Source organism: Lissotriton helveticus, chromosome 12, assembly GCF_964261635.1.
Source record: "Lissotriton helveticus chromosome 12, aLisHel1.1, whole genome shotgun sequence".
In the NCBI taxonomy this organism is placed as follows: Eukaryota; Metazoa; Chordata; class Amphibia; order Caudata; family Salamandridae; genus Lissotriton; species Lissotriton helveticus.
Genome location: NC_136073.1, coordinates 630,315,491 through 630,343,097, shown reverse-complemented (window position 1 = coordinate 630,343,097; position 27,607 = coordinate 630,315,491). Strand labels below are relative to the sequence as shown.

Sequence of the window (27,607 nt, the reverse complement as noted above, 5' to 3'; positions counted from 1 at the left end):
TTACCAGTATGCATCTGTTCTTGGCATGTAGGGCTGCTGACATTCATATCTGTGCATAGATCGCCGTCTAGTGTTGGGTCCGGATGATTGCACTTTGTTGTCTTGGAAGAGTCTTTGAAGTATCACGAGATAGGTGACTCCTCCATTGGAGTACAGTGTGCATGGGCATCTTCTCCATCCTCAGATTGTTTTTCGACATTGTGGCAGAGATGGAGATAGTAAAGTAAGAGATGGCCATGCCAAAGATAATGCTGCAGCTGCGACAGGCACCGGGGAGGAGGGCGGGCGATATGAATGTCAGCAGCCCTACATGCCAAGAACAGATGCATACTGGTAAGTAGCATATTCCGTTCGAGGCATGTGGGCTTCTGAATTCATATCTGTGCATAGACTGCATAGCAGTACCTCCTTTAGCGGTGGTTACCTGTGCCAGCTGCAGCAGTTTGAAAAAGAGTTTTGAGGACAACCTGGCCTACAGCAGCTTGCTGTTTCGCTTGCACGTCTACACAGTGTTTTGTGAAAGTGTGTATGGTGGTCCATGTGGCTGCCTTACAGATGTCTTCAAGAGGAATATTTCCCAGGAAAGTCATGGATGCCCCCATTTTTCTTGTAGAATGTGCTCTTGGGGGGACGGTTAAAGTGCGTTTTGCCTTTTGATAACATATTTGAATGCATTTAACTATCCATCTGGCTATTCCTGACTTTGAAATAGGATTTCCTTTGTGTTGTGGTGCAAAAGCAACAAATAGTTGTTTTGTCTTTCAAAATGATTTAGTTCTGTCCACATAATAAAGTAGAGCTCTTTTTACATCTAGTGTGTGTAAGGCTCTCTCAGCTACTGACTGTGGATTTTGAAAGAATACTGGCAGTTCAATTGCTTGATTGATATGGAAATTGGATACAACTTTAGGCATGAATTTAGGGTTGGTTCTAAGAACCACCCTGTTGGCATGTACCTGCATGAAAGGTTCTTGAATTGTTAGTGCTTGTAATTCGCACACTCTTCTGAGTGAGGTAATGGCAACTAAGAATGCAACCTTCCACGTCAAGAATTGTAGTTCGCATGAGTGTAGAGGTTCGAAAGGAGGTCCCATGAGTCTGGTAAGCACTATATTTAAATTACAGACTGGGGAAGGGGGGTGTCTTGGAGGGATCACCCTTTTTAAACCCTCCATGAAGGCTTTGATTGCTGGTACTCTAAACAGTAAAAGGTGTTGCCTGTTTTGAAGGTATGCTGCTATAGCAGCAAGGTGTAGTCATATAGAAGAGTATGCTAAGTTACATCTTTGTAAATGCAGCAGGTAACATATAATACTTTGTATGGAAGCGTCTAATGGGTTGATTTGGTTATTGTTGCAGTAAATAACAAATCTCTTCCATTTAGGTGCATAGCACGCTCATATGGTTGGTCGTCTTGCTTCCCTAATATGTTCATGCAGTCTGGGGGCAAGTTAAGGTATCCGAACTCTAAGACCTCAGGAGCCAGATCGCCAGGTTCATCTGATTGGGATCTGGGTGTCTTGTTTCTCCATGGTTCTGAGTTAGAAGATGGGGAGCAAGGCGCAGTCTTTAATGAGGAACTACTGAAAGTTCCAGGAACGTTGTGTACCATGGTTGTCTCGCCCATGTGGGAGCAACTAGGATTAGTGTGAGTGAGTGTTGCCCAGTTTGCATGCTACAAGTGGGATCAGCGGTGCTGGGGGCAAAGCGTACGCAAATCTGCCTGACCAGTTCATCCATATCGCATTGCGCTGTGACAATGGATGTGGGAACCTGGCGGCAAAGTACTGGCATTTGGAATTTTCTTTTGTGGCAAACAGGTCTACCTCTGGGTGACCCCACTCTTCGAAGAATGGCTGGAGAACTTGGGGGTGAATCTCCCATTCGTGTATTTGTTGGTTGTGCCTGCTGAGCAGGTCGGCAATCTGATTGTCCTTCCCTGGAAGGTGTTCTGCGAGTAGAAAGATGTTTTTTGGAATTGCCCACTTCCATATGCTTTGTGCGAGATGGGACAGCTGTGGAGAGTGCGTTCCTCCCTGTTTCTGGATATAGTACATTGCAGTCATGTTGTCCGTCCGGATCAACACCGTCTTGCTGTACATGTATTTCTGAAATGCTTTCAGGGCTAGGAACATCGCTAGCAACTCTAGTTGGTTGATATGCAGCTTTTTCTGTTTGTTTGTCCAGAGCCCTTGTACTGTGTATTGAAGGAGATGGGCTTCCCAGCCTGTCAGTGATGCGTCCGCTGTTAGTACTAGTTGTGGAACCGGCTCTTGGAACAGTCGCCCCTTGGAAAGGTTTTGTGGGTTCCACCACTGCGGAGAGTTGTGAGCGCGACTGTCTACCAACACTAGGTCTTTTAGTTGTCCACGAGCTTGGTTCCATTGCTGTGCTAGGCATTCTTGTAATGGGCGCATTTGGAGTCTGGCATGGGGGACAATGAATATGCAGGAGGCCATCATGCCTATGAGCTGCATGAAGACATGAGCTGGCAGAGAGGATTGTGGCAGGAATTTGCGAATGAGTATCTGCATGCTGGCTATCCTTGCTGAGTTTGGATATGCCTTTGCCACTGAGGTATTTATAGTGGCTCCCAGGTATTGCTGTGTGTGGGATGGTTGCAGATGCGATTTTGGGTAGTTGATTGAGAACCCTAGGTTGTGTAGCAACTGAAGCGTTTGAGACGTGTGTTTTGCACATTGTTGGTACGATTTTGCTTGTATTAGCCAATCGTCCAGATAAGGGTACACATGGATGTGTTGCCTTCTGAGATGTGCTGCAACTGTTGCTAAGCATTTTGTAAACACTCTTGGAGCCGTGGTAACCCCGAAGGGCAAAACCTTGAATTGGTAGTGTTGACCTTCTATTGTGAACCTTAGATATTTTCTGTGGGCTGGATGGATGGGTATGTGAAAGTGCGCATCTTTGAGGTCTATTGTTGCTAGGAAATCTCCTTGTTGTAGCAACGGGAGCACTTGCTGTAGTGTGATCATATGGAAGTGCTCTGATAGAATATATTGATTTAGGGGTCTGAGGTCCAATTTTGGTCTGAGGGAACCGTCCTTCTTGGGAATAAGGAAGTATAGGGAGTATACTCCTGTCCCTTGCTGGTGGAAAGGGACTGGCTCTATGGCCCCCTTTTCCAGCATGCATTTCACCTCTTGTTGGAGCAGGGTGATGTGTTCCGGGGACATAGGACGATGTCTCGGTGGTATGTTTGGTGGTGTAGAAGTCAGTTCTAGGCAATAACCAGACTGGATAATTTCTCTCACCCACCTGTCCGTGGTAATTGCGTGCCAGACAGGTAGGAACTGTTGGAGTCTGCCTCCGACCGGTGTTAGGTGGTCTGGAGGTAGCGTGATGAAGTCACTGTTTTGTGGCAGTGAAGGCTCTGGTGTTATTGCCTCCACGTCCTCTTCCCTTATTATTGTTGCCCCTATAGCCTCCTCTGTTTGTGTTCTTGTTGAAGGAACCCTGTGTGATACTTTTGTATGAGGCAGATGTCTGCGAGGTATTTTCTCGTGTAGTTGCTCCATATGAGGAGTGTCGAAAGGAGCCTCTGTGTTGCTGAAATTGCAATGCCCCCATTGATTTTGCGGTTTCTGTGTCTTTTTTCATTTTATCCAAAATGGTGTCGACAGCAGGCCCAAATAGAAAGTCCTGATTGACTGGTTGGTTAAGAATGGTGGATTGCACCTCATTCTTAAAACCTGAGATACGCAGCCATGCATGTCTGCGTAGTAAGACGCTAGTGTTAATTGATCTAGATGCGGTGTCTGCTGCGTCAAGCGCGCATTTGATGTAGGCGTTTGTTATGAATTTTCCCTCCTCTTGTATGAGGTCCTCAGCTTGTGCTTTAAAAGGCTCAGGTAGGTGTTGCCTTAGGCTTTCTAGTTGATCATAATGCGCCCTGTCGTAACGAGCCAGTAGGGCTTGTGTATTAGCAATCCTCCAAGAGTTGGAGGCTTGTGCTGCTACCCTTTTGCCTGATGCCTCTAGTATTTGTGATTCCTTATCAGGGGGAGGCGCTTCCCCTGTTGTTTGGGAGTTGGCCCTTTTACGTGCATTAGCCACTACCAGTGAGTCTAGTGGTAACTGCCCTCTGATGTAAGTAGGGTCTGTAGGAGCTGACCTATACTTCTTCTCTATTCTGGGATTGATTACCCGTGCCCTGGCTGTATCTTTGAATATGTCAGGTGGATGTTTTAGAACTCCCTTTAACATGGGGAGTGTTCTGACACTTTTTTCTGAAGTAGGGAAGGTGTCAAATAAAAAGTCTTCTTCAACAGGGTCATTATGCATGTCTACATTATGGTATTGTGCTGCCCTGTCTATGAGTTGATTGAAGACTATGGTGTCATCAGTAGGTGACGGCTTAGTCGGATAAGAGGGCACATCAGGGATGGGATGGGTGTTGTAAGGGTCTGTTGGCTCCTCCCATGGTTCCTCTTATGGTTGAGGATCTTGTGGGAAGTCATATTGAGGCTGTGGCTCGTCCCCATGTCACCCTCATTGTCCCCATGGTGAGAAGGAGAGTAAGGAACAAAAGGTGTGGTAGGCATGATAGGCTGAAAAGGGATGAAGGGTCTAGAGGGAGAAGTCCCAAAGTCCTTTTTCTTTAATGGAATCGAGGAATGAGAGCCAGTGTCCAGTGGCCTCTTCTTCCTGTGCAGGATGGTAACTTTCCCAGTGTCTGGATTTATATATATTTTTGCTTGGTCGTCTGATGGATCTGGGTGGAAGAGTTCTTCTTCTACAGTCCTAGGTTGAGTGTTAGACTTTTTTTGGGTCAGTAACACCTTGTTTGTCGACGACTTTTGGTGTTTTCTTCGGCTCGGGCCCTTTTTTCGGGTCGACGAGGGATTTTGGGTCGACCGGAACTTTCGGATCGACACGTTTTTGTGCTCCGCAGGTTTTTTGGGTTGAGTGTCCTTTTCTGAGTCGATGTTCTTTTTCGGATCGACTGGTGTCTTCGGAGCACTTGCCTTTGGGTCAGCAGGTTTTTACGGCCGGGTTACGGGCTTTGGTACGGCACCCTTTTTGTCGGTGACCTTTGCCGGGTCGACGGTCTTTGGAGCAGTAGGCTTGTTCGGGTCGGCGACCTTCTTTGGTCCGGCGCCCTTTGGCTGTGTGCCCTTGTTCGGTTCAACTACCTTCTTGGGGTCGACAGTTTTTGGCTGAGCGGCCTTCTTGTGGTCGACAGTCTTCTTTGGCTCGACGCTCTTGGGCTGTACGGCCTTTTTCGGTTCGACGCCCTTCGGGCCGACGACCTGTTTTGGCTCTGGAATCTTCTTTGGGGTGATGGTAATTGGCCCGGGGGTCTCAGCAGGTTTCGGTTTCGGAGCCGAGCCGGATGGCGGGGCTGGCAAAACTTTTTTAGGATCTTGGCTAAGGCCTTTTGGCGATGGCTCGACCGGAGCCTTTGGTACCGGGCTGATTGGTGTCGGGGGCTGTGTACTCACGATTTGACCCGGTAGGATCTCGTCATCGGAGTCCGAGTAGTCCTCGACGGTGACGATCTCTAGGTCCGAGTCTGGAGCGTCCGGTAGTTCCTGGTCATCATCGAAGATGTTGTCCGGTTCCGGTGCCTGTCGCTGCATTTCTTGCCTAGCGGCCAGTCGGATCCGTATTGTTTTCTTCGACCGGAACTGGGCGCAGGCTGGGCAGGATCCTTCGCTATGCTCTGGGGAAAGGCACTTGTTGCATACTGAGTGTTTGTCAGTATGTGGGAACTTGGAGTGGCATTGTGGGCACCTTTTAAACGGGATTCTTTCCATCGACGGTAGGCTCACGTGGCGTCGAAAAGGCCCAACGGCCCGCGTCGACGACCGAGTCGAGATGGAAAGGTGGACGAGTGAAGAGGTACCGAGCCAGAACAATACCGTCGAAGTCGAAGGCCTTTTGGCCTTTAGAAAAGTTTTGTTTTCGATTCCGAAGTTGGAGAATAGGAGTTAGCATCCGAATCCAATGGCGGAAAAAAACAATCTGAGGATGGAGAAGATGCCCATGCGCACTGTAGTCCAAGGGAGGAGTCACCTATCTCGTGATACTCCAAAGACTCTTCCAAGACAACAAAGTGCAATCATCAGGACCCAACACTAGGTGGCGATCTATGCACAGATATGAATTCAGCAGCCCACATGCCTCGAACACCCTGTTCTGCTACATTGACTGTTACCTAAACAATATCATTTCAGGTACAGAGCTGAACTGAACTACAAAATACTTTGCACGAGTAGAAACCTAGTGAACTGGACCTGTGTCTAATCTATGGCTAAGCTAATACTCGGTCATTTGCCCCATGCACACTAAAGAAGCTCAGAACTGGGAAAAGACACCATAGAGAGTGTAAACCCTTACCTATGGGCTTATCTGTAATCACAACCCCATAGCTGAGCCCAACTAATTTATCAAGGTTTCATATGTTGCTGTGTTATTGAAGTACTAAGATAAGCACTAGGCTGGATAATGCATTATTGTGTCTGTTGTTTGACTACTGAGTTCTGAACTCTTGCCCCCCACGCTGCCTTCCAGAGAAGCGAGTGACAACTCACTCTCACTACCTTACGAGTTTAGTGAAGAAAGGGTGTACTTGGCCCAGTTTGCAAAGCCATAGTAGGATGGAACCCAGCACCACAATAGCACAAGACCTCAATACCCATGGTCAAGGCCAAGTAGCTACTGTCTGCCCTGCGGCCCACCAAGCAAGAGGTAACTCTAGTCTGGCTCTTAAGTGAGTCAAATTGTTTAGCATGTTCACCCTAAACAATGAAATTGCATTGAACCATAGTCATATTTAACAGATGACTTCAGCATTTTTACAGAGGAAGCCCTTGAAGGAATGTGGAGCAGTAAAAATTAAGCAGGTGTGGAGTAGGTACTCACCAAAGAGCATGAGGGTGTGTTTTGCTGCACATCGCACCTCCTCCTTGTCTGTTTGGCATAGATACACCAGCTGCTCGATGCTTTCTTTGGCCTGTAAGGAAAGCATTTTCAGAGAACATAAAAAAGGAGACCTGCTACAATTGTGGATCTCTTTCCAGTGCATCTCAATGCCCACTGTCATTGCCAAGTCCTTATTTTAGTTTCAGGACAATTTTAAGGCAAGAATCGGTTTCTCAAGGTAGGTTACAAAGTCAAGAGTTTTGGTTTGATTTCAAGGTAATGGGCTAAAGAATCACACACACATCTGATACAGGGCCATAAGCATGTCACCTATGGCTGCGCACCACACCACCACTCTGCTTTACACATAGCCATGCACTTTTTGGCCCTTTTTCACACAAATTCTCACCTACCCTGAATCTAGAAGGATAAATCTGTCTAGGGCACAAGACAGATGTAGTCTTTACTATGCATTTTGTTACAATGCATGTGCTTTTACCACGCATGCCTTTACAACGAATTTCGTTGTAAAGGTATGTATGGTAAAATCAAATATGTTGTAAAAAATATAGGGGGATTCACGTCTTTGTGAGGAAACAGAGGCTCTTCCGTTTCCTCACAACGATGTGCACCAGCCCTCAGACGACCGCAGGAATCACAAGGAGAGAGAGGTAAGTGAGGTTGGGCCTGGGGTGGGAATTACTGTTTTAGGGTAAAAGGGGATGGGGGCGTGCAAAGTAGTGTTTTAAGGTAGGGAGAGAACTGGGGGTCGATGGGTCATGCAGGGGTAGTGTTTTAGAGTTTAGGGTAGGAAAGGATTTGGGGTCGTGCAGGAGTAGGAGTTTAATAAAGGGCAAGGGCTCGGGGTTTGGGGGGTCATGCAGGGTAGTGGTTTTGGGTAGGGAAACGATCAGGGGGCCCTGCAGGGGTAGTGATTTAGGGTAGAAAAGGATTTGGAGTCGGGGGTCATGCAGGAGTAGGAGTTTAATAATGGGCAAGGGCTCGGGGTTGGGGGGGTCGTGCAGGAGTAGTGATTTAGGGTTTAGGGTAGGGCAGGGTAGTGTTACTTACCTTACACACTTTTACCAAGTGTATGCCTTAGGTCGTTGCAGGTGTACTAGCGTAGTAATACTTGCATCGTAATGGTACACGTGGTGTTAGTATGCATAGTAACGTCATACATTCACAGAGAAAACACTAGGCACCTGACAGTTGGGCTCATCCCCCCAGTGAGCTGGGGTCTGCCTGGAGGGCCAGGTGTCGGGCTCCTGGAGTACTGGCAGAAGAAGCAACCACAGCCTGAAATGCAATAGGGCAGCAACGGGGTTCTAACAAGCCTTTTTGGGCATAATTAGCAAACTGAATGGTAGGTTTCTTGCTCAATAAGGTGGGATGATTGCCCCGTAAATTTGAGGGTGGGGTGAAGGCCATCCCTTTCTTGCTTGTTTTAAAACACAGCGGGATCCAACGGGAGCCCTCTACTGTGACATGGGGGATAGTGGCTCTAATGCAAGCAGTGCAGCCCTCAAATAACACTGGGAAGGTAATGGAGTTTGCACACGCCAATGGCCTGATGGAACCTGGGACAGAGAGGGTGCTCCATGCCTTTGCAGGTCACCCAATGCGTCTCAGACCATCTCACTTGGTTGCGGCTCAGCCAATGGGAGGAGCGTATAAATTTGAAAATCAGAATGAAGGAAACAGGAATAGAGGGCCTGAATCTCCCACACCACCCCCCAAACCCTATGAGAGGACACCAATTATATAATTTACACTGCATTCTGTCACGAAAAAGGTGACTAGATGATTGAATGCTGCCAAAGCAGGCTGCTCAGAAAATCTTACCAGCCCCTCCAGGGGAACCGACTAGAACACATGGATCTAATTTATTTCGTTTTTATTTATAGATGTATAAAGTGCACAGCTACCCAACAGGGTTTCCCGGTGCTAAGCAGGACAATACGCAAGTCACACATTGCAGAAGGAGCACAGAAAAGTTATGCTGAGTTGTAAAGGAAGGTCTTTAATCTCTTATGGAAGACTAAAAGCGAATGACGCGACCTAAGTTGTAACAGAAGAGAGTTCCACAGTATGGGGCCAAGATAAGTGAACGAGCGGCATCTCATATGAGAGAGATGGACTCTGGGAACATAAAACAGAGAGAGGCTCGCTGATCTCAGCTGTTGAACGTAAGGTTTGACCAGACTTTGTATGTAGGGGGCACCCTACCATGTTAGGTCTGGAACATATAGCAAAGGGCCTTAAACTTGACACGTTTGTTCACCTTCTGCCAATGGAGTTGATGGAGCAACGGTGATACAGAGGCGTTTCGAGGCAGCCAGAAAAGAAGGCGGGCGGCATCATTTTGAATGAGCTGTAGGTGATGGACAGAGGCTTTATCAGCGCCCAGGTACAAAACATTGCCATAGTCAAGTCCGGAAACCACCAGCGCCTGCATTACTGTTCTCTGGGCAGCAGGTGGAATTAACCAGAGGATTTTTTTTTTGCCACTTGAGAGCCGCAAAGCAGGTCACGGAGACCCCAGACACCTGGGCTCCCAGAGAGAGGTTGTTGTCAATAGTAAAACCCAGGTTTTTACCTTTAGGGACCGGAACAGGTAGCGGTCCCAGAGTGTTAGGTCTATGGGTAATGCCCCAAAGTTCGGGGTTGTTACCCAGAATGTGGACCTCAGTTTTAGAATTTTCAGCTTCAAGGCGTTTCTGGACATCCACAGAGAGATATTGCTCCATCCGAGCTGGACCAACAAAGAGTCCTGATGCTGAGCAGCTGAAAGAGAGAAGATGATCAGGGTATCATCTGCATAAGAGAAAATAGTCTGTTCCGACTTCTCTGCAATGTCCGCTAGAGGGCGAATGTAGAGATTAAAAAGAAGAGGGCTTAAAATTGAGCCCTGGGGTACTCCTGAAGTTTGAGTTACTGAATTTGATTTAGTGGTATGTGAGAAGACTTGGAACGAGCGATCTTTTAAAAAAGAGATCAGCCACTTCAAATCCACACCTGCAATGCCTGAGGCTTCAAGACGATCAGCCAAGATGGAATGTGAGACTTAATCAACTGCAGAGCTCAGATCCAGTAAAATGAGAGCAGGTGTGCCACCACAATCAAGCTACTGCCTGAGATATTCAGTGACCCCAAGCAGAGCTAATTCGGCGCTGTAGCCAGATCGAAAGCCAGATTGTGACGGATGAAATAGATTGTGAGTAGCCACGTGTGAGGAGAGTTGGGAGTTAATGTGCCTTTCCAGGACTTTAGAGAAAACAGAAAGGAGGGAAATAGGACAATAACTAGACCAACAGAAAGGTTCAAGATGGATCTTTTTCAATAGGGGGAGCATCAGAGTGTGTTTCCAGTTCTGAGGAACTAGACCAGAGCTTAAAGAGGTGTTGAGAAGATTAAGACATACACTAAGAATTGACTCGTCAGAAGTATGAGCTTGGATGGAGGAAGAGGGTCAAGTGGGGAGCAGTATTTGATAGTTCCCAGCAAAGATTGAATAGTGACCAGGTCTAGAGGGAGCCAGGCCCTGATTTGTAGAGTCATGTCAGAAGAGGTAGCCTGATGGAGTGTATCAGCCTGGTCCGCATGAGAGGCAGCAATGAAGGTCAAATTGCCTTGATGGGAAGATTCTAAATCAAGCTGGTGATGAATAGACTCTACTTTATTAAGAAAAAATGATGCTAGCTTGTTGCACTGATGCAACAAGTGTGAAGGAGAAGGCAGAAAAGTACTAGCTGCCGAAAGTTGTTTCACAACCTTAAATTGGTTATTTGGCAGTGTTGGTAATTTGTAATCCTTTCCGTAAAGAAAGTAGAGCAAGCTGATCTACACAGAGCATGGTATTTTTTCAGTATTGTCAGGTAAAATAACTTAGCCTCTGGTGCATAGTGTTTCCAACATTGTCTTTCTAAAACTTTGCAATGTTTTTAATCTTGTTTGAGGGAGTCAGTAAACCAGGGAGCGGGAGGATGTAGTCTGGGTTGAGGTTTGGCTGTTAGGGGAAGGATAGGGTCAAAAGCCTCTGCAAGCCAGTGATGCATAGAAATGTTATCAAAGTCGGGTTGAGAAATAAGGCAAGGGATTGATCTTAAGAGGCGCTCATTTAACGCCGGCATATCAAGTTTGGACCAATTCCTGGATTTTGGAGTAAAAGTAGGTCAAGTAAGAGGAACCAGGACAGAGTTAATGATAAAAGGAACAGCAAAGTAATCAGACCAGCTGAGTTGAATAGGAAGTGCAGCAGACAAGTAAGACAGATTGGAAAAAATAGGTTCCAAGAGGTACCCCACTGAGTGAGTAGGTGAAAAGTTAATAAGCTGGAGGTTAAGAGTCTTCAAGTCTTCTATGAGAGCTAATGCCGGTTCATTATTGGAATGCTCAAGATGAAAGTTGGGGTCACCAAGCACAGGGAAATTTGCCACCCAAAGAATATGGGGGGGGGGGGGGGCAGTGAGTCAGCGAGAGCTGCACCCCAATAGTTAGAAGGCCCAGGGGGGCAATAAATAAGAGCATCTGAAAAGATGAATTTGGTGGAGAAAGGAATGGAGAAGAGCATAGCTTCACAGTTAGGAATTCTACATTTGTGGAATTTCTTAACGACGATGGTAATGCCACCGCCTATTTTATGGGGTCCATTAATACCAAACAGAGTAAAGTAGTCAGACAGTGCAGCGAGCACATCAGGCAAAGATCCATCATGAAGCCAGGTTTCGATTAAGAAAACCACATCATTGGACAAGTATGCCTACACTAAGGATCCGCCAGAGAACCCCAAGGGAGACACGACGCAAACAACGGCCCGACAGACCGAAAAACCTGATGACGCCGGAAAGGTGACCCTCCAGGATGTAATGGCGGCCCTGAGAACAATGCAGACATCAATGGGCACAATCTCCACAGACATCTCCCTTATGCGGGCAGATTTCGCGAAAACGTCAGACCGCTTGGTAGACGTTGAAAAAACGACGACGGGGCTTTCAGCAGACACTGCAGAGCGGAGGCAAAAAGTACAGAAGTTAGAAGAAGATAACAAATTGATGAAGGCCAAGCTCAATGATCAAGAAGGTCGATCCCGGCGCAATAATATACGCCTAGTTGGTGTGCCAGAGAAAACAGGGGGCCCAGCTCTAGATATTTTTGTAGAGGATCTCATCCAGAACCAGCTGCAGCCGAGAGGGCTGTCCGACTATTTTTCGGTTGAACGGGCTCACCGAGTGCCAGGGGGCAAACCGCATCCGGGGGCACCGCCGCGTCCAATTCTGGCGCGCATCTTCAACTTTCAGGATCGCGACCTCATTTTGCAGGGCGCAAGCATTGCCCCACCGATAAAAATCGTCAACTCTGAAATTACCTTCTACCCACTACACGGCGGCAGTCACACAACAAAGGCGAAGTTTCACAGAGGTCACGAAGGAACTACGCATCAGAGAACTGAAATATTCTATGCTCTTTCCAGCAAAGCTACGAGTAGAATCGGAAGGAAAGACATGGTTCTTCGAGACACCAGGGGAAGCAGAGACTGGCTAGATGGCTGGAGGCCAGCCAGAGGACCCAGGAACCGAGACACGGCACAGAATAATCGCTGAGGAGACATATGGACAGCAGAGAGATGGCGCTGCACGGCGAACTTTAGATCTTGGACATCTAAGGAGCACAAACCACAAAACCATACCAACGTATACTGCTCTGAAGCACGAAAATGGAATCCTCGGCACGGCCCATGGCTGGGCGTTGAAAGGGGGTCGAACTGGAACAATAAGAGCAGAAACTGAGACACAAGATTGAAGTAAGATGTCGGGATTGGGGGGGGAGGCTCCCTCAGGTAGGACCTACCGAACTAAAAGCAGCACTGTACAGGCAGTATCAGATGGGGGGGGCTTTGTGCTGATCGCGCAAGACTCACCCCCACGAGTAATGCAGTATGTTGGGGACTTTAAGCACTCTGCTCAGTTGGGGTGGTGGGCTGTTTTGGATCCGACGGGCAAGGAGGCAGGGTGGGGGGTACAGATCTCGGGAAACTGGGAGTTTGCTGGGCTATGTTACAGGTTTATTGTTCCACAGTCTCTCCATGGAAGATTGCTGACAACTACACAGAGTACACACACACACACGGAATACATCAATACTCCGACACACACAATGATGTTGCAATTACCTATGGCTCATACTACGACAGGACTTGAGATGCAAGGCACTAACCCCCTAATGTCACAGCTGCCAGGGCCTCCCCTATCGATCATAACTTGGAACGTAAACGGGTTGGGAGATAAGATTAAGAGGGGACTGGTCCTTCAATATCTCAAACGCAAAGGGCCCACAATGGCGTTATTGCAAGAGACGCAATTAGTAGGGTTGACATGTAAAGCATTGGACGGCTGGGGATTTAAAATGGTGGCACATGCAGAATTTACGTCCGGCTCCCGGGGAGTTGGGATACTGATACACAAAGGCTCTCCCTTGGTACTGAAGGGGACATGGACAGATGAACAAGGACGCTTTGCTGCAGTGTCATGTCAGTGGGAGGGCAAGATGTTCAACATGGTGTCAGTATATATTCTCCCTGCACTCCATCAGGTAGCTTTTCAGGATTTGGGTAAATTTCTAATGGGACTTCCGGAAGGGGAACTAATCATGGGCGGGGATTTTAACGCAGTGATAGACGCCACAATGGATCTCAAACCATCTAGAAATACAACTGGGTCCAGCCAGGCATTAAGGGACTTTATTGACGCAATGGGACTCACTGACGTTTGGAGAAGTAGGCACCCCACTGATCATCAATATACATTCCATTCCGGGGTACACAACAGTCTCTCGAGGATTGATTACATCATGACGCTGGCGATAAACCCAGACAGAATAAAAGACATACTACACTTACCGAGAGGCATCTTGGACCACTCTCCCATGCAATTCACGTATAATGCACAAACACCTGGTAGGAAACAAATTTTTCCGCTCTTCCCGGGTTATTTGAAAATCCCCAAAATTGCAAAGGCCCTAGTTAGATCCACCGGCCAATACTTCACAGAAAACGTGCAGTCGGTGACGTCGCCCAGTATCTTATGGGAGGCGAATAAATCAGTAATTAGGGGCCAAGCCATATCGGTCATTACCAGACACAAGAAGGAAAGCAGGCAGTAATTAGACACCCTAGAAGAAGCAGTCCACAGAGCAGAGGTGGTGCATGCCGCGACCACTGACGACGCTACAGCACAAACCCTGACTTTGGTATCTCAGGAATACAGAACATATGCCTGTGAGGTCGCAATAGTCTGATATTCTCAGACGCTACACAAAATTTATGAATTAGGGGACAAAACGGGGAAACTGCTGGCTTGGCTAGAAAAGAAAGAAAAGGCAAACAGATGGATTGCCCAACTGATGTTAGAAGACGGCACCATAACTGCAGACCCGCAGCTTATAGTGGAGGGACTCGCTACACATTATGAAAAGGTATATACACCACAAGCCACGGCCTCATTTGAGGACAACATACAATCCATCCGGGACATTAAAATGCCCGCATTCTCACTAGAGGCAATGCTGGAGCTTGAAGCAGACTTTACCGAGGAGGAATTGGGGACGGCGCTCTCCGCATTACATGTGGGGAAAGCGTTGGGGCCTAACGGCCTACCAGTGGAACTATATAAAAAAGTGTCGGGATCAATTTTACCACACCTACTTAACATGTTCCATTAAAGCCTCTAAAAAGGAATGTTACCAAAGGACCAGAGAATAGCCACAATCGTGGCAATTCATAAACCAGGTAAGCCCTCACAGGCTAGTTCCTCGTACCGACCAATATCCTTGATAAATGCAGAAGCCAAATACTGGCCAAAGCATTGGCAATCCGTTTACAGAAACACCTTACTACATTGATTAATCCGGATCAATCCAGATTTATGTCGGGACGCAATACCTCCCTCAACCTAAGACGATTGTAGGCAGTGTTGGCACTGGCACCAACGATTCAGCAGGACGCGGCCATCCTCTCCTTAGATGCCACAATGGCGTTCGACTTTGTGGAATGGGCATTTATGCTCGCAGTCTTCCACAAGATGGGGTTTGGACCAAAATACTGCAACTGGATTAAACTGCTGTACACAGCACCCCTAGCGCAGGTAGTTGCAAACGGCCGGATATCACAGGAGTTTGCATTTGAAAGGGGTACGCGGCAGGGATGCCCGTTGTCACCTCTCCTGTTTGCGCTCATACTAGAACCCCTAGCAGCATGGATAAGACAGGATTTGTCGATCAGAGGGCTGCGGTGGGAGGAGGGCTGGGAGGATCGCATCTCGCTTTGCGCGGATGATGTGTTACGATATTTAGCGTCCCTCGCAAGGTCGCTAATATTTTTGTTTGACATCTGCACTGCTTACGGGAAAATGTCTGGATATACTATAAATTGGTCAAAATCGTTACTATATATATTAAATGGCCCCACTCCTAAGCTCCCAATTTTGTAGAGATATTTGTAGATGAAAATCTGATGCGGCCGCTTGAAAGATTTCGAGCGGACGTTAAACACTGGAGTTCCCTGCCGCTATCGCTCCTTGGGAGGGCAGCAATTTTTAAAATGATGACACTACCCCGATTTTTATACGCTCTTCAAAACACCCCGTTTCCGGTTCCACCCTCTTATTTTAAAGCAATTGAGGCTGGAATTTCCATACTACTATGGAACGGGAAGCCTGCGCTTATAGCGCAACATAAACTGGTCCGCAGCTGGTACGATGGGGGCATCGCACTGCCTAATGTGAAACTATACTACTGGGGCAGTCACCAAGGACCTACTAGAAACACACCTCGCACTCAACCCACCGACCAGCCCCACCGACCCAGAGGATGGGGTCCGCACCCTCAGACTCTGGATGGAAGACTGCGCCAACACCTTAGCACCAGTGGGACAACCCACCGACAGAGACCCCAGCCAGAGAGCCAGCCAACCGCGCAGTCCACAAAGACACCATTCGCAACCATCACCACCTCATCAGGACCACCAAAAGAGCCTCATTCAAAGACCGCCTCGACAACAATGCCCACAACAGCAAAGAGCTCTTCAACATCATGAAAGAACTCTCCAATCCTAACTCCTGCACCAACGACATTCCGCCTTCACAAGCCCTGTGCGACACCCTTGCTGCCTCCTTCCACCGCAAGATCACTGACATCCACAACAGCTTCAACCCCTGGCTGAACCCCACGGACCCCCCACAACGAACACAATGAACACTCCGAACCCCACCGACCACGACCTTCTGACCACATGGACCAACGTGAGCACCAAAGACATAATCAAGACCATGAGCACCATCCACTTAGGCTCCCCGTCTGATCCTCTTCCCCGCCACATCGTCAACAAAGCCGACAGCTTCATCGCACCCCACTTGCGGAACATCATCAACCTCTCCTTCGAGACAGCTACCTTCCCTGAGAGCTGGTAGCACGCCGAGATCAACGCCCTACTAAAGAAACCCAAGGCGGACCCGAGCGACCTCAAGAACTTCCGGCCCATCCCCCTGCTCCCGTTCCCAGCAAAAGTAATCGAAAAGATAGTCAACACCCAGCTCATCCGCTACCTAGAAGACAACAGCATCCTGGACCCCTCCAAGTCAGGCTTCCGCAGCAACCACAGCACCGAGACCGCCCTCATCGCCGCCACAGACGACATCAGAATCCTACTCGACAACGGCGAGACAGCAGCCCTCATCCTCCTGGACCTCTCCACCGCCTTCGACACCGTCTGCCACCACACACTACGCACACGCCTCCACGACACAGGGATCGAGACAAGGCCCTGGATTGGACCACCTCCTTCCTCTCCGACAGAACCCAGAGAGTCCGCCTCCCCCCGTTCCTATCCGGGACCACCAAGACCATCTGCGGCGCCCCGCAGGGATCCTCCCTCAGCCCGACGCTGTTCAACACCTACATTGCTCCCCTCGCTCGCATTGCCAGACTACACGACCTTAACATAATCTCCTACGCTGACGACACCCAGCTGATCCTCTCCCTCACCAAGGACCCCTCACCGCCAAATCCAACCTGCACCAGGGTATGAGGGCCGTCGCCGATTGGATGGAGGCTAGCCGGCTCAAGCTGAACACGGACAAGACAGAGATCCTCATCCTTGGGCCCAACCCCTCAGCGTGGGACGATTCCTGGTGGCCAACATCACTGGGAACCCCCCCCGGCACCAACCAACCATGCACACAACCTAGGAGTCATCCTTGACTCAAAGCCCAGCATGACCAACCAAGTCAACGCAGTCTCCTCCTCCTGCTTCCACACCCGCTGTATGCTCCGCAAGATCTACAGATGGATCCCGGCGGATACACGAAAAACCGTCGCCCACGCCCTCGTCAGCAGTCGACTCGACTACGGAAACGCCCTCTACACCGGAGCCCCGTCCAAACTCATCAACAGACTCCAAAGAATCCAGAACGCCTCCGCACGCCTGATCCTAGACGTCCCACGCCGAGACCACATCACCCCGCACCTGAGAGACCTGCACTGGCTCCCAGTCGACAAAAGAATCACATTCAAACTCATGATCCACGCACACAAGGTACTCCACAAGACCGGCCCAGCCTATCTCAACAGCCGACTCTCCTTCTACGCACCCAACAGGAAACTCCGCTCCGCCGACCTGTCCCTGGCTGCTGTCCCGCGCATCCACAGAACCACTTCCGGGGGCAGATCCTTCTCCCACCGCGCCGCCAAGACCTGGAACACCCTCCCCCTCCACCTACGACAGACATGAGACCTCCAGGCCTTCAGAAGACTGCTCAAGACCTTGCTCTTCGACCACTAGCTGCAGCTCCTCCCCCCCCCCCCCAGCGCCTTGAGACCCTAGCGGGTAAGTAGTGTGCTTTACAAATCCCATGATTGATTGATTGATTGGGCGTCGCAGCTTGCGGTGATAAACCAGTGGTTGCATGTCCCGCAGGATGAACCGGGATACAGACTGGACAGACACGTACTCCCCGCTGACCGTCTGATGAAAGCCCTCTACACTAATAAAAGACGGACCGCACTCACTGGACCGACGGCCCACACGATTCAAATCTGGCATACAGCACAAAGGGCACTGGGTTGGGAGGGAATACTAACCCAGGCCACCCCACTCTGGGACACCCAGCGACTGGGCATGCTCATCAATACGAAGGGGTTTAAAAAATGGGACCTCATTGGCATTACCAAAATAGGAGATCTATGGGTAAAAGGAGAAGTCCTGCCTTTCGCAAAGCTAAAAGACAAATATGGGATGGCAGAGACGGAACTCTACAGATACACACAAATCAGACACGCACTCCAAAGTGCTATCCCCCCCAAGAGACTCAGTTAGCAGAGACCTCGCCTTTGGAAGACCGAATACTTACAGAGCACATGGAGAGGAAGGCCATATCCCAGACGTATCGCAAATTAGTAAACAACCTACCGGATCCCATGGTAAAACTGAGAGAGCGGTGGCAAGCCGAACTTGAAGACATGGAAGACTCAGACTGGATGGCCGCGTTAGCCTCGGCCCGGGAGGCAGCGATCCCTTCCAGGTTTAAACTTGTACAACTTAAGGTGCTACACCGGATATATTATCCACGCACTACACTACACAAAATTGGTCACGCACCGAACTCACTGTGCCTTAGAAAATGCGGTCACATAGGAACTTTTTACCATATAATATGGGAATGTCCACCTATACAGTCCTACTGGGGAAGGATCCTGAATACAATGTCGGGGGGGGGGGGGGGCAGCAATCCCGTTGGATCCCAAAAGATGCCTTTTAAATGCATGGGAACCGACAGATTTGAATTTGGCATTACAAAACTGGGCCACACTGGGAATGGCGATCGCTAAACGAAACATCGCCAGAAATTGGGGCTCTTGGGAGCTCCCCACACGCCAACAATGGGAAAGGGACATGGATGGTGCGATGGTGGCTGAGAGGGCAGTATACATTCACAGAGGGTGTCCCAAGAAATGGTCTAATATATGGGGACGGTGGAACGAATTTAGAGGAAATGTGTGTGAACCTCCGGAAATGGATACGACTCCTGAAAACAGTCCATAAGTGTTGCGGGGGATGCTCAACCGGTGGTGGGTGTAAACAGTTGGCAATGATAAGGAGGAATGATAAGAGAAACGCTGTCGGGGGATGTATTTCTGTGTTAGTAGAATATGAGGAGATTGGGATGATTACTGTAATATGTGATGTGTACATACAACAATTGGAGGAGAGATTGATTGTACTGTTCATAAGTAATCAATGTACAAATTCTAATAAAAATAAATATTAAAAAAAAAGAAAACCACATCATGATCAGTCTCAGCAAGAAAATTAAATAGATGCAACTGGTGTTTGGGAAGAGTCCGGCAGTTGAGGCTGAAACAGCAAAATGTGTTGGGTGTACGAAGCTCAGCTTCGACATGTGCAGGGGGATTTGATACCTCTGTGCCGGTAAGATGGTAAGAGCCCACCCCCTCTTGGAAGCTAGAGGACCTGTCAAACTGACAGCTGATGCAGTACATAGGGCAGGTAACAGGATCAAAGACCTGGTATCGGGCCTTAGGTGTGGGTGGGTCTAAGCTTGGAAAGGACCAGAGAGGAGTAGGTTCTGGGGATTAGCTGGAAAGGGGCAGGGGTTGTGGTCCCGGCAGAACGCGGACGGGCTTGCCTTAAGCGCGCCAGTGGCATGCCCGCTGCGCACCTCTGCTGCGTGTTCGCTTTGGCGTGGATTAAGTAGTGTGGTGGGGGTAAACATTAGACGGTGCACCACAGGAAATGATGAAAGCAAGGCTGGAAGTGATCAGGGGAGCATGAATGGCATTGCAACATCCTCTGGACAAACAGCACACAGCTGCGGCGTAACGGGCGGGAGCCACTTCAGGACAGGAAAATCACTGGGAAAAGGTGGAGTGCCCAAGTGCAGAAGCGGCAAAACAGTGAGTGAGATAGAAAAAAAAACACACAATGTGATTCAATAAAATAAGAAAATGAATAAAAAAGGGCGCCAAGCTAGTAATTACACTACAAACTACGAATTTAAAAGGCTACAAAGAGCAAGTAGGTTACATGTGAAAGAGCATCAAAATAAGTTTGTAGTTAAAGTAGAATTTCAGCAACAAACTTGCTAATGTCTGCTGCGCATTAACTTCGGCATGGATAAGTAGTGTGGTGAAGTTAAACACTAAACTGCGCACCAGAGGAAATACCTGAAGTGGACCTCAATGGCTGCCTGGCCAAGCTGAGAAGAGAACTTTAAGAGACCTAAACAATGAACTGGAGAAAACAACTTCAAACTCCGAAAGATGACCTGAGCCCTAAACTTGAAATCCTGAGAACAGATATAGACCAACTGGGAATGAGTACGGTGGACTTAAGAGACTAAAAGGGAGGACCATGTCAAGCTATGGAACCTGAACTGAAAAGACAGTTAATCATCTTGGAAAATACACTAACCAGGTACAAAGTATTGGAAAATCGCTCATGTATAGTAACACCTGTATCAGAGGCCTGCACGTATGAGTAGAGGGACACAATCTAGTGAATTCTGTAACAAAACTATTCACTTCTCTTCCAGGAGAAGCAAGTGACCCTCCATAAAAGTCATAGGGTCGAACCAAGTAAAGCAAAGCTGGACAAGCACCGCAGAGACATATTGGCCAAGCTTTATCATTTCACTGTAAAGATAGACATAGGGAAAGAAACTCATAGATAAGATGCCACCTTTCAAGAGTTTTCCTGATCTTAAAAATGATGGCTTCAGATAAATGGACTTATTTTACTTGACAAAGATAACAAAATGAACCACTTCTCAAACAAAGAGGACACTGTAACATTTTTGGGACTGAAAAATCTGGATAAACAAGCTCAATCAGTGCCCCCAATGATACCCACTCAATTTATTTCATATCAATCTTATTCGGAGCGAAAATGGAACAAGGCCAGAGCACAGCAACACCAAGAAATAAAACAAAGGAAGAAGACGTCAAACAAACAGCTCCTTGAGCTGACTTGTCTTGAATAAACCGTCTGCTGGGACACTGCAGGAGAGTCAAGAGCGAGAACCTCTCAGATTGAGAAGATTATTACTTGGCACCTGTCACTATGAGGATTGGACTCGGGACTCCTAGATGTAGAACCCCAATATGGCTAACAGGATCAAGAGTTTTATTCCTCTTAATGGGTCCTATACAGAGCTTACACACAGTAGAGCTTCACAATGATGAAACTGTTATGGCTAGGTGGCAGGGGAAGGGACAGGGTACTTAGGGGTTCACCACATTCTTCTTCGAGGTCTCTACATGGGCGACGTTGCATTTGGTAGAACTCTTCACTTCGTAGGGAACAAGGGAGATGCTGCAGTGCATCCCCGGTCTGTTCTAGAAACACAACGCTTTTTGGGTGAAAATTGACAGGTCAGCATTGACTGCGCTGACTGGGATCTCATTTTTGCTTCTACTATCAAACATTATATAATTAGTGATACATATATGGCTACACAAGATGATCGTTTGCAATGGTCTCTATTTATCAGATAGGAAAGTATGTTCCACTACTCTTGTTAACGGCTACTTGCTCCCATCACGTGAAGGGCATGTACTATCTACCCACAATTATAATAGTGGTGATTTTCTCTTTTACTGTAAAAGGCTTTGATATCCCAAACAAACACATTTCAATATGGAAGTGCCTTACAAGAGACCCATCGCCAATAATTTGCCTCTAAGAAACACGTTTAACAAAATAAGATCAACACAGAATGAGACACAGATGATACCCAATGGCACTATTTTTTTATACATGATTTAAACACACCACCAGATATACAATCACGAGGGGCAAAGGAGAGCGGACCCCAACGTCCACCACAACAGTCTACGCCCCAAATAAAGATCAAGATACATTCTTGATAGACCTCGTTGCACAACTAGCAGACTTTGCTAGCGGTGAGATGGTGGTGCCAGGAGACCTGAATATGGTTTGGAAGAAACCTAAGATAGATCTGACTCACTTTGTGGGACTCTGGGGGCCTTCTTAAAAAAAACACACACAACTTAAACACATATTACATACCATGGTGTGAATGACACACTGCCGATCGAAAATATATTTATTTCTCACAAGTCCAGAGAACGTAATCACAAATAGATTACCTCCTGGATAGTAGGGCAGACCTTCAACTCAGATCATGCCCTAATTCCTATAAAATTTAGATATAGACCCTAGAAAGATTAATGCAAGGAGAAGGTGAGTTCATCCCTCAGAGATAAGGAGGATTTGAAGTTGGTGGGCAGGCAAAGAGTTGGATTTCACCTTAGGAAGAATGCTCTTTACGGGTTCTAAAATGGAGAACATGCTTGTTTTTTAGGCTTGTATCGCATCCCTGACAACTTAGACATTGATTGTTCCTGCTGTAATTTCACACTAGCTTCCGGTGGACCGTTTTTATACTGTTGCATCCTACATAGCTGTCAAAGTGTTAACTAATGCTGACATTTAATTGAATGGCAAAGCAAAACTGTTCTTTTATAGAGAACTATACTTTTTACAGATAATGTATTCCATTGTCGCTGTAAATGAAGTCTTATTATGTTTTTTTTAGGTATGGTTTGATTTTGCTTAATCTATGTGTATGGGCTTTCAGCTAGTCCTCTTCACTGGCTAGTCTGCAATTGTGACATTCATATTCTTCTCCTGCCCTCTACAGGATACACCATGTGGCAATGGGTCAGCGTACATCAGCCACTGGCTAACTTAATTGTAAGTGAGGGTATTCTTATCGTTCACGTCTCATTCCGCAGGTAAAAGAGTGCACAGTAGCAGCTTTGCAGCTGAGGTGACCACACTAAATGACACTTTAAAACTGCTTTTGATGAACTTCTATTCCTATGACTTGCTTCTTGTCCTTGTAGGGTGGCTACAACACAATTATTAGTGGTGCAGTGGTATCTTCGCTGGGGACATCAAGCATGCCTGCACGAGGCTATAAGGATTTACTTCGGCTGGGATGCAAGCCAGTGTAGCAGTATAATCTGTGCACCTCTGCTTTGCATGTACAGAGGCAGCAGGCGCAATGGCACATGACCTAGTGTCGGGCTCGGCTCCGTATGTGAGCTGGTTCTGAATGTAAGCATTTCAGAAAATAAATGTTTTCTGGTTTTTCATTGTATTGACATTATGTTTTGGCTTTTTTGATCTACATTTTAAAACTACAGTTCCTAGATCACTGTAAACACTTCAAAAATAAAAAAGTGCCATTTTTCTTTACATCTTAAAAATGTGGATCTTGTCATATAATAGAAATATATATTGTTCTCTGTCAGTTCTTCGAGGCTCTTTTGAATTGTCATCATTCCACTTTTTCCCAGTGACATGCTCTTGCTTTAGTATCTCCATGGCCATGTCTCCCTAGGGGGCGGGCCCGAGCTCCACAGAGCTCGCAGAGTGACAAACAAGCTTGCTATGATCCTCTTTGATTTACCAGTCTCGCTCCTGCAGGTCACCTTCGTAAATCCCTTCCTGTTCTCACTCTGATAGGGGGAACCAAGTCGAAGAGCTTATGGTACCTGCTCTAATGTGCTTGGCTACTTACTGGCTGAGACTGATTTTGACAAGCTAATTTTCATTAATCTTTCTTCCATTAATAAGATGCATGTTTCTTTACATGAACCTAACTCACAAGGAATTGTCATGCCTTAAAAACAATCATACTTTTCTTTCACTAGCCCCGCACATTATTGCTTCATTAGACAGTTCCATTGTAACTCATTCCATAAATTAAGCGTTTTCTCTGCATGCCACATCACAGATTTCTGGCAGGCTGTTTCATGCTTAATCATGCCAAAACAAGTCTCAGACTGTGCCAGCGGATGATTTTAAAATGGATCTACTTTCTTTTGGGTGAAATAAAAAAAACCAAATAACCAGAGGTGGGGCTTGAACGTAGTCAAATGGTACAAAAGTTTTACCACCATGCACTACACTACCTTTACCAGATTGTTTCACCATAACTCGTCCCATGCTTCCCTCTGCACACCACAGATTTCTGACATGCTGTGTGCAGTGTGCATGAAGCCTAATAATGCCAACACTTTCTCAGACTTTGCTAGTTAGTGATTTCCAAAATGACCCATCTTCATTTGGTTAAAATTATAGTATATGGGGGCGTGGTCAAGATGGCGGCGAGATAGGACGCGACTTCTAGAGCTCCTTCTCGTCGTCCACCGAAAATAGCTTCTTAAAGCTTCTCAGGGAGACCCGAATGCCGTCCACCACCCTGAAAGGCTCCCCTTTACCTCCTGGGCCCTGATATCCGTGACGAGTGGCCGAGGACCCCGGCATTAGCGGCCGTAGAAAGGTGTGGCCTGGCCCGCGTAGACCGTGCTGCGGCGGTGGCCTTGATTGAGGGGCGGCTCTCACCGGGGGCCATCGAGGCTGGCTCCCGTCTCAGAGGCCTGGCCCGCGCGAACCGGAGGACACGCGGGTCGCGCATCTTCGCTCCTGGACTTGGATGCCGTCTGCCCTGGGTCCCTCGGAGATCGGCTGCCCGAGGCGTGGCTGCCTCATTGGCACTGGGAAACCGGAGGCCTGCTGGGAGCCCACTGAGCTGTGCGTCCGCCGCGATCGACTCAGACAGAGGTGAGCTCTCCCCTCCCTTGAGCCACAGACGGGGGCCATGGCCTGCTGGCAGCGGTAGCGACTGGCCCTAGCCACCTGGTGAGAGCGGCATTTGCAGCGACGGCAAGAGACTTGTGCTGGTGGGGCATCAGTGCGGCCGACAGGGCCTGGAGACAGCTTGCGGCAATCCTTGGTGCCGGGGCGCGCACATCCTCAACGCAGCTGGGAGCATCGGACTCCCGACCTAGACGAGTGCTGGGAGCGGGACCTGGGAGAGAGTGAAGCGACCCCTGTACCCCCACAGCTATACTTTTACACCCGTGGCGCAGCACACCCCCAGCCCCCATTTTGACTGGGGCAGCTGTCCCTTTTTGCAGCCGGGCCTGAGGAAAGCGGAGTCAACACGAGCAGCGCTGGGGGGCAGCTGCACGAGGGACATTTGAGGGGATAGTAGTGGCTTTAGAAGCTCCACACAGTGGCCACTCACCCCCCGGGCGAAGGCAGATGTGTACACGGGGTACCGACCTCGATCTTTAGGAGGCAGAGCATTCCGACCCCCTAGTGGGACGGCAGTCCAGCCTAGCTTCATGGGGACATACGACCATCCCATCTGCCCGGACCCGCAGCGGAGCTCCACTGCCTCAAGCTTGGCCAGCATGTGGTGCCCTGCGTTCCAGACCGGACGTAAGAGGGAGTCCAGCGCTGGGCACGCATTGTGGTGAAGAGCGAAGAGCACATCCTTTGTCTGCACTGGCTGAGTGGTGCTTGACAGGTACCCCGTCGCACCAAGAGGGACCCCCACCGATCTGCCTGGCGATCGCAGGCCCCCTGTATCTTTGGACACGGATCCTCGCAGTGGTGGGCTGACCCCGGCGGCGACTACTGAATACTGGCCGCGTGAGCAGCGTCAATTAATCGCACCAGGAGGGCCCTCGCATACGCACTGGGGGGAGGTGGGAGGTCCCTGACCAGGAACGCGAAGGGACACCCCCTGCTCTGAGTACCCCGGGGAGAGACGACGGGATCTAACACGACCGGAAGAGGTGTTGGATCGCCCCCTGCAGGGTGACCGCACACTGGAGCACGCACGAGCATGTTCTCATCCAGAACAAGGAAACAGAAGTCCCTGCAAGACATCTTTGGTAGAGCTCAATCCATCCATAACTTGGCGATTGCAACACCCAAGATGGCGTCCCAACAGCAATCCCCCCGGCGCCGGCGATGAACCCATCTAAGGCCTTCCTGGAATCGCTCTACAACACTCTCAGGGCTGACATACAGACTGTGAAAACAGACCTGACAGCCGAGGTATAAAGGATATTCGCAAAGATGTTATTGACGTAGGGGAGCGAGTGGCTACGCTGGAGGACAAGAGTGATACCACAGCGACTGAAATGACCATGCTCCAACAGGAAATAATTTGCCTCCAACATCAGCATTTGGACACCCAAGTACACCTTGAAGACTTGGAAAACAGATCACGTATGCACAACATCAGAATCCGGGGGGTTCAGACCTCAGATGACACCAAGGACCTTTTCGCCTTCACAGTGGGCTTGTTCCGACATATATTGGCGGTTCCCAACAGCACTGACATTGTTCTTCACAGAGCGCATTGCGTGTGCCCACCACGTGCGCCCAACGCACCCCCGGCAGACATCTTGGTGTGTCTCCAAGACTAAAGAAGACATCCTCTCAAAAGCGAGATCCCTTCATCCTATCGCCTGGAATGGTCACTCTCCGGTACTTTACCAAGATCTAGCCTTGATCACTTTGCTACGCCGCCGCCAATTCCGCCCAGTGACGGAACACCTTCGGCAACAGGGCATTCAATACTCATGGGGTCATCCATTTCGCCTCATTTCGTTTCAATGGTAAGCTCCATCAGATGTGCTCGCTCATTGACTCTTGCCGCCTCCTGGGCTTAGCTGTTCCTAGTGAGAAAGGCGACACCCAGAGCACCAACTCGGGGCCCGAGACCACTCCCTGGGGTGACAGCGTCAGGGCCAGAGCCAGCAAATTCGGAAACCAAACAAAGTGGACATATCAAAGAGCCAGCAAGATGTCCTTGCTTCTGCAACGGAGGGCCTGGCAGGGACGAGCCAGTCAGCTGAATGACCGGTGGATGCTGTACGTTCCCGAAACTGGCTCCCTGACTGGTGGTGGACGGCAGGGGGAGCAGCATCCCTCCCCTTGGTGACACTACGAGCCCCACCATGACGACCTCCTGGACACCCTGGGACGGCGGACATTACTCTTGGAACTTATCCTTTTTCCTTGTTTCCCTTCCCCTTGTTACAGCTGAGACTTTTCCTCGGACTGTGTTTCTTTCGGGGTTTTATTTTGGTTGTGGGTTACCTCGTCCACCTTCTTCTGTTGCCCATTTGCATCCTTTCAGTTTCTGCGTCACTCGGTTAACTTACCGACACTCGCTCATTCACATCGGCCGCAACGCGCATCGCACTCTAGCTCTCTCACTGTCTCCTGATGCCATGCGACTCCCTTAAAGTCCTCACGCTTAAAGTGAGGGGTTTGAACAACCCAATTAAGCGCAGAGCGATCCTTAATTATCTTGAGCAATCCAAAGCAGACATAAGCCTCTTACAAGAGACACACCTTCTCTCTAAAGATCACTACTGGTTGAAATCCAGGGCTTTCCCAACACAGATGTTCTCCTCCCACACATCCAAATCAGCCGGAGTTGCCATATTGGTCTCCCGCTTCTTCCAGAGCCGGGTCCTCCAAAAAGAGGTAGAAATCAATGGGTCATCTACTCACATATCAATTCTCCTTGGGTGGGGTGACGTTCATAGTAGGTTCCAGATACGCGCTTAACGATGGGCAGATTAAATTCCTCCTCCAAGCCCTTCGGGAAGCCGCCGCAACTGCAGACCGCCACTTACTACTGGGTGGGGACCTTAGTCTTGTCTTTGACAATGATATGGACCGCTCCTGCCAAAGAACACACCAAGCAGGAGTACTCACATCCACGGGTCGGGCCCATCTTCATGAGTTGGGACTGCTCGCCCTCTGGCGCCACCTTCACCCACACACCCGTAGCTACACCTTCTACTCTGG

At 48.7% G+C, this 27,607-nt stretch overlaps 1 protein-coding gene across 3 annotated transcripts in view; it reads right to left on the bottom strand.

Annotated features, from left to right (window-relative positions):
- The window catches only part of RIPOR1 (RHO family interacting cell polarization regulator 1), a 1,634,668-nt gene that overhangs the window by 76,606 nt on the left and 1,530,455 nt on the right, over window positions 1–27,607 (bottom strand). For all 3 annotated transcript variants that reach the window (XM_078671049.1, XM_078671050.1, XM_078671048.1), the window contains exon 21: window positions 6,886–6,976. In XM_078671049.1, the coding sequence (XP_078527175.1) occupies window positions 6,886–6,976 (91 nt within the window). The remainder of the gene's footprint in view (window positions 1–6,885; window positions 6,977–27,607) is intronic.